General features: G+C 41.3%; 1 protein-coding gene across 1 annotated transcript; it reads left to right on the forward strand.

Moving 5' to 3' along the window:
* The first annotated feature begins 2,963 nt into the window (after positions 1-2,963).
* LOC144715535 (putative transcriptional regulator tpeD) lies at positions 2,964-4,743 on the forward strand. The gene is made up of 6 exons (XM_078590463.1): positions 2,964-3,200; positions 3,310-3,768; positions 3,820-3,969; positions 4,024-4,199; positions 4,399-4,646; positions 4,715-4,743. Exons 1-6 carry the CDS (start codon positions 2,964-2,966, stop codon positions 4,741-4,743), a joined length of 1,299 nt encoding a protein of 432 aa, XP_078446589.1.
* Positions 4,744-10,495: the final 5,752 nt, after the last annotated feature.

Below are 10,495 nucleotides of genomic sequence, written 5' to 3' on the forward strand. Positions count from 1 at the left end.
AGCTCACAGATCGGCAAGTGCAACCCGCGGTGACTGGTTGACCGCACGGGGGTCGACGGATGGGTCATGGCCGCACAATCAAGACAACATGTTGTGGCCAGCAGATGCTGTGGTCAGTCTGCGACACGATTTGTAGTCGACGCAACACCGCAACAACTAGTTCAGTCGTAACTAATTGCGATCCGGCAGGCACGATGGTGGTTGAACGATGGGCTGGGAGAGCGTCACCGACCGAGGATCAGGCACGTCAGTAGAACCCCAGCAGCCTATTCTCGACAAGAGATCAAACATCCACACTAGGCTTTGCCCATCCTGATACCGGTACCAGATGCTGGTATCGGACGGATGCTGAACCAGATACCGGAAATGGATTTTCCGGTATCCTTTTTTTTATATCCAGATATTGGTATCGGATATCGGTTTCTACATTGCCGATATCCGTCCCGATATCGGCATCCATCTCCGTCTCAGGGGGACAGATGACGGTACCGGATATCGGATGTGGATATCGAAAACCGATATCCACATCCGATTTTTTACTTACCTTTATACGAGGCCAACCGTGTAAGTTTCGAGCTTTTGATTCAATATTTTGAATCGAAATTTACACAGTCAGACCGCCGACGGTGGTTTGAACAGGGACTCACAAACGCAGGAGGCGAAGGGCGGCAGGCCAGCAACGGACGGTGGACTGCGGAGGCGAAGGCCGGCAGTAGACGGCGGCGGCTGAGGACACACGGTGGTCGGCGGCGGAGGTTGCTGTTAAAGATTCTCAAGTCTCAACAGTTGCACGAAAAGGCTTACCGGGTAAGCCTTAACCTGCCCTCGTTAATTTCATTTGAAGAAAGAAATCTAAATCCTGTCGAATTCGAAATTTCGAAATCCTGCCATTTGAGTCGAATTTCTCTCCCTCTCTGATTCTCTGATTCTCCCTCTGTTGTTGTTTATTTTTTTTGAACAATCCTCTGCTGTTATTTTTACTCTCATTCTATCTCCCCCCACCCTCGTTCTCTGCCACGCTCTAAAACCATCTACCTCTCCCTGTCCCCTCTCTTCTCTCCCTCCCCCCTCTCTTCTCTCCCCCTCATACATTCTGAAATCTGAATATATAATTCTATCTGCTCTCCCCCTCGTACATTCTGAATATATAATTCTCTCTTCTCTCCCCCTCATACATTCTGAATATATAATTATCTCTTCTCTCCCTCTCGTTCTACAGTCTACGCTCTGAATTTCTCTATCTCTTTGAGTCTCTGATTCTCCCTCTGCTGTTGTTTATTTTTTTTGAACAATCCTCTGCTGTTATTTTTACTCTCATTCTATCTCCCCCCACCCTCTTTCTCTTCCACGCTCTAAAACCATCTACCTCTCCCGCTTCCCTCTCTTCCCTCCCTCTCCCCTCTCTTCTCTCCCCCTCATACATTCTGAATATATAATTCTCTCTTCTCTCCCCCTCGTACATTCTGAATATATAATTCTCTCTTCTCTCCCCCTCATACATTCTGAACATATAATTCTCTCTTCTCTCCCCCTCGTACATTCTGAAGATATAATTCTCTCTTCTCTCCCCCTCATACATTCTGAATATATAATTCTATCTTCTCCTCTTTTATTTTGTTCTCTTCTCCTCGATTTTCCTATTCTCTTCTACTCCATTTTCCTATTCTCTTCTCCTCCATTTTCCTCTTCTCTTCTCCTCTTTTATTTTGTTCTCTTCTCCTCCATTTTCTTCTTATCTTCAACATTTTTAACCTCTTCTCTTCTCCTTCATCATTTTCCTCTTCTCTTCTCGATCTCCTTTTTCTTCTTCTCTCTTCACTCTCCTGATTATTCTTCTCCTCTCCTCCTCCGTTTTCTCTTCGTTTCTCCTCCTTGTTTTATTCTTTTTTCTTCTCCTCCTGCTGCTTTTCTTCTTCTCCATCATTTTCCTCTTATTTTCTCCTCCTTCTTCCTCCTCTCCTTTCCTCCTTTTCCTTTTTCTCTTCTCCTCATCCTTTTGCTGTTTCTCTTTTCCTCCTTTCTTTCTTCTCCCCTACTCCTTTTTCTTCTTTTTCTTCTTTTTCTCTTCCCCACTTTTCCTATTCTCTTCTCTCATACTGCTTCTTCATCTATTATCTTCCTTCTATGTCGGGTTGTCGGCTTCATCTTCTCCCTTTCATGATTCCCTCATATCTTGATTATATTATTGATTTTTGGTTTCTTATTTGCTTTTCGTTCTGATTTCTTTTATTATGTCTCTTCCTTTTTAGTCTCTCCCACTCTCTTATAATTCACTGTTTATTTATTTATCTTATTCATTGCATCTGTTGCTTAAACCAGAGTTTATACCGTAGTTTGGCATCATGTGATGCCGTTGTAGTGAATTTTAGCTTACCAAATTATGACTTCAGGAACATGAACCCACCCGGAGGCAATGACCCAACCCAAGACAGATCCAGGTCAAGAGCTGTAGGCCTTCAACGTACGAACGGGGAAACTTCTGGCATCGTTCAGAGTCACCCTCGTTCGAATCGTTCAATCATCATCGACTACTTCGAACGCATGGAGGATGGATACTACGCATGCTTACTGTGCCGGGAGATAAACCCGCACAGTAAGAGGAAAGTGATAAAGCGCCAGGCCGACAAGAGCACGAATGTATTTTGGCGCCATTTCAAAGCCTGCCATCCAGCGCGTCACGCGGAGCTTAAGGGGGAGGTGTCGGAGGACCCCGCTCAGGCACGAATATCAAACAGGTTTCAGAGCAGACAGCAGGGCGAGCCAGGACGACGCGGGCCGATTAGGGCGCATACGCCGGAGGAAACGAAGAATCCATTGCACGCTTCGTTTGCATGACCGACTCACCATGGAACGTCGTCAATAATGTTGCTTTCAAGGAGATGTGGTGATATGCGACACTCCTCGACTTGGATCCGCCGAGCGCAAAGGTCATCAAGCGCTGGACCATCCAAATGCACGGTCGCATGAAAGACGATGTGAGGAAGCTTTGGGAGACCGTAGACCGCGTCTCTCTCACCGTGGATGCATGGACTGCGGAGAACGGTACCGGCCTCTTGGGCATCACTGTCCACTGGGTGGACGACAAATGGGCATACCGGGAATGGGTACTTGCCATTCGAGAGATCGTCGGGAAGCATGATGGGGAGAACATGGCGACCATTGTCATCCAAGCGCTCGATGAGTTTGGCCTGCGGTCGAAGGTTAGCGTTCAATGGCGACTTTTTTCTTTCACTTACCCCTTCAATTCACAGGTGATCGTTATTTACATGGGTCTACGCTGTTACTACGGACAACGTCGCGGCGAACAAGAGGATGATGGCGCTGATGGCAAGGAAGAAAAAGATCGGTAACCCGAAGTTCACCGCTAGAAGGCACGTCCCCTGTGTCGTGCACATACTGAACATCGTCGTTCAAGCGGCGATAAAAAACTTCGGCGTTCCTTCTGCTCAAGTTGTGGAGCCCAACCAAGGCGACCTGACGAGGACAGCAGAACACTATGACATCGACCAGGACAACAACCTTGGAGACATCTGCTCAGCGTCAGACGACTATGATGGAGGACGCCAGCCGTTGTGTTTGGCTGACGCAGTTGCGAAGGTGCGCACATTGGTGCGCAATATTCGGAGCTCTACACAAAGAAGAGAAATTTATAGGAAGGCATGTGAAGATGACCCCGAAGTAGAGGACTGCAACATGGTCGTCTTGGACTGCCCGACCCGGTGGAATAGCACCTACGCCATGCTAGCTTCCGCCGTGAAGAAGTGGGATGTAATTGACGAAGTCTCGTAGTCTTTTCGACATAAGGGGTTGGCATTGAAGATGTCCAAGGACGAGTGGGAGTTGGTGAAGGAGTTCTGTCGTATCCTTGGCCGCTTTGCCGTTACCACAGACCATGTGTGCAAGACAGTGACGCCAGCGATGCGTGACGTGCTGTTCCTCATCGACAGCCTCAAAACGCACATGGAGAAAGTGATCCAGCAAATTGAAGATGGTCAGTTCTTCGCAGACGTACGACGATTGTAGGAGACGGATCGTGCCACCAAGGCGGAAGCCTGTAAAGCGATGCATCGGAAGCTTGCGCAGTACGCCGAGATCTTGTGGGCGAATAAAGCAATCACTACTGCGGCATTGATGGATCCATTCCACAAAGGGACAATGCTCCAGCCAGGCGTTCGAGAGGCAACCATTGCCTACGTGTGGTCCTTGTTACCGTGCGACACGTCGCCAAGTGGGCCCACAGAGGCATAGAGTTGGACACGTGGCTCCAAAGCATTATGCAAAAAGCTCGACCGGCGCATGCGGCAGCAAGAATGGCGTGAGACAAGTTCAACCAATACCTGACGGAGGTTGTGCCCGATGATGGAGTCTTCACGCCATTATCCTGGTGGGCCAGCACAGGCGCGAAGCATTTCCCCTTTCTTGCTGCCGTTACAAGGGAGCTGCTCTCCGTTTGTTCGACAAGCGCACGTTCTCCGTGGGAACTGCTATCGTCACGTACAAGAGATCGCGTTTGTCGCCGATCAGCATCGAAACTCTTATCACTGTGAAGTCTTGGCTCCGTGCGGACAACAAACGATGGTACAGTGACGTTGATCTGGAGTCGGATGCCAATGAAGACGAAGATGGTGTGCTCGCATGTGCTAGAGGTACAAAATAGAGGCATTACCTACATGTTTCCATTTTTTAACGAATTCAATGTTTTCTTATACTTCAGCTTTCACTACGCAGGTGACGACCAGATGAGTACAAACCTCTGACATCACAGCACTGGCGTGGCCAGTTTTTTGGTCTGGCGTCCTCTGTTCTTGACTTTACATCGATGCCCGAAACAATTTGTAAACATTGCTTGACGCCCACATTTATGCCACATATTACACTCTCCCCTTATAGTTACACTGTCATATTTATTATTCGTCCTCGTCACTATTTCTTTTTTCAATAAAGAAATTCAAAATGCCAATATTTCCTTCTCTTAAGAATATATTACTTTATATTGCATCCAACATAGCTTAAGGCCAACATCTATCCCACCAAAAAATTATACTCCCCCTTATAATTACACCGTCTTAATTTATTACTCCGCTTCCTTGCTATTTCTATTTCCTACTCAAAAAAAAATTAGGTCGCCATTTCCTTCTCCTAATGCAAGAGAGAAAAAATAGATGAACATATATCAAATTAATTATGACAAAAGGAAATAATTTGACATAAAACTAAGAGATTGAGCATTATAAATGGAGTTGGAAATCCTAGTATCTCCTTTCTGAAATTTATAGTGTCATAGGTATCTTTCGGGCTATTTTCCAAATAATTGAATTTATTAGTCAAATTTACCAAGGGCCCATCTTATCTTTCACATATGAACTACTACCCATTAACTAGAGTCATCCAGAAACCCAGTAAATTTGAAAAATATTTATTCTGAATCGAAATTTTATTCTGGGATGAACCTAAAATATGTAATTAATATTAATATAGTGGCAGTACATTTTTTCATTCAAAATATGTAACAAATAAATATAGATACATAAATAAACATATGAAAGTGGAAACTGTTTGCCATCTACTAAATAGATAGTGAAAAATAAAAAGTTGGTTATCAAATTGAGCAGATTACTTTAATTTAGATCAATCAATAAACTTGGGATAGTTAACATGTACTATTACTTCGTTGGACCTTCATTACATCCAGATCTGGATATGTATGGATGACTTACATTGATCAATATCATTTTCTTGTTTTTTAATAACTGCTGATTTGAGTTTATTATACCCTGATTTGATAAAATGAGTATAATTGAGAACTAGGATCAGGGAAAAGATATCTGAAATATTTAGGGTACTTGATATCATCAATTTTTGGCTTGGGAAATTAACATGCATTGATAAGCTGAGAGAAACTTCATAATATGATCAATATTTTACTTGTATTATGCCCAAATATAGTGAACTAACTCTTGATATCTGATATCATCAGTCTCCCCTTATAATTACCCATCATATTTATTATTCGGCTTCTTCACTATTTCTATTAAAAATATATATTTATAAGTTAACGCCCACATTTATCCCACAAATTTAGAGACGAAATAATAGTGCGAAATTCACTTATGCATATCTCAAGATTCAGCATTTGACTTCATAACATAGGGGGTAAGCACACTTACATGTGTACATGCGGAGACAATTATAAACTAGACAAAAAATTAAAAATTTCCGATATGGGATCCCGGTGGAATGCCTAAAAAAAATGCGGATATCGGTTTTCGATATCCAGCATCAGGTATCTGCCTCGTCCCCCCCGCCCTCAATATCCGATACCGATATCCGTCCAACCGCCTATAGACGGATATCAACCGATATCCGATATCCGATATCCAGAACCGTCCCACTTTTACCCGGATATCGGATATGGGTTGTCCGATATCGGATGACGGACGGATATGCCCTAATCAATACCCTAATCAATGCTTTCCAATACCCTAATCAATGGGGTAGCGAGCCCCGTTGACTGAAGATATGTCGTCGGACCAAAGCAATGTCCGATCTAGTAGGCCGTGCGGGTGAAAGTTCAGCGATGGTGGCTTGAACACTAACAGACCCCAGGGAGATGACCGTTTAAGGATGGATTAGCAGAAGGTCTTCACCCTTCTCCTTTCTCTCTTCTTCCCTTCTCCTTCCTCCTCCTTCTTCCTCTTCCTCTTTCTGGTGAGATCTGAACAACGTGGGTAACTGCAACACTTGAAAATCCAGATCTGAATCTGAACCTGGTCCCATCATGGTCTTATATAGGGCCACGATGGGCCCCTTAAAAGGAGTCCAACAAGGGGGAGCCCAATAAGAGTCCCCCCTCCCCCCGTTTACAACATAAATAAAGAACTTACGAAATCAAAAGACATGAAAATAAAACAATATGAATGGGTACGAAAACGTGATGACACGGACGCGTCACGACGAGTAGGGTGCACTCGTCGTGACGAACACAACACAGAATTTAAAACGATTGAAAATAGATAATTAAAACGCGAGCACGTGCGCAGACGTGCTCTACCCAGAATATTCAAACCAGGGCGTCTTCACAGATGCTTTGGCGTGCCGGTCGGGCTGGACATGGACCGGCGGTGATGCTGATGATGGCGAAGATGGCTCGGATGATGATTCGTCAATGTCGTTTGAGCGCGCTCCATCACTTCTAGTTGGGACTAGATAAAGAGGGAATCAGATTTCCAGCAGTGGTGCTTGCAAAAAGAAGATGAAAATTTTCCCAGACAATGTAAACAAATGGGGGATTATACATATATGATAAGCAATGATGTTAAATGTTCCATGAGAGACTCAACGTTCTACTTTGTATCTTCTAGGGCATGGGGTGTAGCTGAGAAACGCACTTGCCATTGATGTAACCAATTGATTCTTTAATAATCAATCAAAATGTTATGTAGTTAATAAATAAAGTTGCCCCAATAAAGGTTAGTGGGACATTGAAGTTATTTACTAGACTGATATATGGTCCTGTAGGTGGGACACCCTCATTTCATACTCATACTATTCAGATTGAATAGCCCCTTATTTATATTAGATGGGGAATTTTTAATAAAAGTCTATGTCCTTAGGAATAATTAATAAAGTCCTCAAATTTGAGAGTATCCACCAACATCCAACAAATGTTGTGTGACCCTCAAGGCCCCTTTATGAGTCTAGTTAATAAATTCAATGGCCCAATAACCTTTATTGTGTCAACCTTATTAATTAAGTATGATTTAGATTAATTAATCAATGATCAATTTAACCCAATCATTATGTTAAGTCGCTAGACCCTGGGGTTCCAAGCTACACCTCATGACCTATAAGATAAAGATGAGTGCGTCTACTCTCTCGTGAAACCTTTACCATCATTAGTTATCATGTATGTATAACCCCTCAATAGTGAGAGACTCTGAAATTACTTTGTGTATAGTTAATCATCAAACTCTGATCATTCATTCAAGTTAGTACCTCTAACGTCCAAAAGACCATTTACATGTGACCCTCTAGTCCCATGTATCATTCTAGTTAACACCTCTTGTAGCCTTATAACCTCGATTGACCTTCAAAATAATTAATAACAGAATGTGTATCAGAAGATATACACTCTGGAAGATATAAATGAGTGTGTATCAACTCACCCACAGAACCCTTCTGTCATCAATTATCATGTATGTTTAGTCACTCGTGTGTTGAATGCTCATAGGATGACTTTGGGTATGTCCAATCATTTAAACCTAATCATTCGTCCAAATTAGTACTAGTGTGTTGAGAAATCATTAGAGGACTTGTTTGCATCGTCTTCCTTGAGTTGTCTCCTTTTATACGAAGGGCATACAATCTCATTTTCAACACTCAATTTGCCTTCGACAACTTTTTGTAGCACCTGAACTTAGACTATTTGGAATTCAAATATTAGGAGCGTATAGGTCATAGTCAAAGTACAATCTTCTATCCACAATACATCTTTGGTATCTCAAGTGTAAGGACCAGTTACTCGTTCCATATCTCTTTAATTATTGATTAATACAAATTGGTATAATACCATTCAGGGATTCATATGGATCAATTCAATGAACTCTTTCGACCAAAAATTTGCCCATTATCTATCTTAAGTGCCTCTACGTTATTGGCTATGGGATCCAACATACTCATCATATGAGTGAGACTAAATAATGCTATTCTATCTGGATCTTTTGATGACCATCTCGAGTATCCTTCAAATAGGAATATTTAGAATACGTGTTTAAAAAATTGTGATATATGTCTAATGATCTCATGATAATGTGCTAAGTCGTTGCATGTGTTCATGGACTGCGATTATAAGCATCATACATCTGTTATAATGAATATGTTACATAAATGAATATTAAACGAGATGTAGAATATGAGATTTTCTTGTAGACCACATATATCTCCGAAAGTTAGTGCATGAATTAGTGTGTTATTATTTACCCCCATGCATAATTATTTTTCAAGTTCAAAAATATTATTTGTGAGTTGCGTAATTTGGGAATAAACCTCAATGAGCAAGAGGTTTTCAATATATTTCTCAAATCTATCCCCTCAAATTTTGCTTATGTTACACTATCTGTTGAATGATATTGATAATCTGCATTTTCAGTAACTTAATATGACCGTGTTTACATGTTTATTTGCATTAAATTAATTATATATGCATGTTATCAAGTGATTAAATCCTGAATTTATTATTGCATTTATTTTTAGACTAATCTTCTGAATTTTCTGAATCTTTATGTATTTTTGGGGATTTTTCTGACATAAAACTCTAAACTAATATAATTTTTTGGAGTCAGAATATAATTTTCTGGAATTTTTAGCCATTAGATTCATAAAGATATGATTTTTCTAAGTAAAAATACATATTTATTTATATGTTTGGGCCTTTATTTTATTTAAATATGAATTTGATAACATATTTTAAGTCCTTTATTTCATAAAGCCACGTGTTGCCATTCAATTTATCAAATGGCAACCAATCACGATTAAGGAAAACGATTAGCAACAACCAATGATTCAACTAAATCGGTATGGCATTGCTAATCACTTTTTCTGCCTTTTACTTGAGCAAGGTACCAAGGATGAATATAAAAGGGAGTCTTTTCTCGCAATAAATGCCGCACGGGAGACCAAAAAACGAGGAATAAAAAATTGGTTTTTTTTATTTTGACTAGTAAAAAAATAACAGTCGCGCTGATGTGCCACAGGACACATGGCCCCACGTGTACACAAGGGGTGCACATGTCATTTTCTAAGAGAATGCTAAAGGAAGCTGATGTGCCGCCACATCACACGTGTTATAATTATTTAATTCTTTTATTCCTTTTGCTTCTCTTTTGTCTTTTTCCCCAGAGTGACACGTTGCATAACAATAGTAGTTGATCATGGATGATGAAGAAGAATATCAAGCAATAATCATATTAAATGCTAGGATGAGACAAACCCTAGCAAATGACATGGCTGCGCCGACGAGGATGAGGAGAGAGAAATCTTTGGATTCAATCAATGACTAGGAATCGTCCAACTTCCTGGTTTGATATCTGATAATCCAGAACACGGATTGAGCTGAAATTTTATGGGTAGCTTCGTCTTTGTGTCCTCTATAATATGATTTTGGGTAATGTTCTCTAAAATCTGAAGTTAAATCTAATATCCTATGTCTTAGGGAGCTAGATGAGCATGGCTATTGACTTGTACTTAAGAGTGGATGACTCACTACATTTGTCTCCTCTGGAATAGTGTTAGAAAAGGTGAAAAACCTTACGGAATTCTATATCTTTTAAAATAAATCTCAGATGAAAACTTCATAATTTCTGGAACAGACGAAGAGGCTGCATGAATCTTGCTCTGACAATATGGGCATAAACTTTTACTCGGAAGGATAGATTAAAATTTTGGTAGGATGGCAGATGGTTAAACGGAAACTTTTACTTGGAAGTTCCAAAACAAA

The sequence above is a fragment of the Wolffia australiana genome, chromosome 19 (genome assembly GCF_029677425.1).
Source record: "Wolffia australiana isolate 7733 chromosome 19, ASM2967742v1".
Classification (NCBI taxonomy): Eukaryota; Viridiplantae; Streptophyta; class Magnoliopsida; order Alismatales; family Araceae; genus Wolffia; species Wolffia australiana.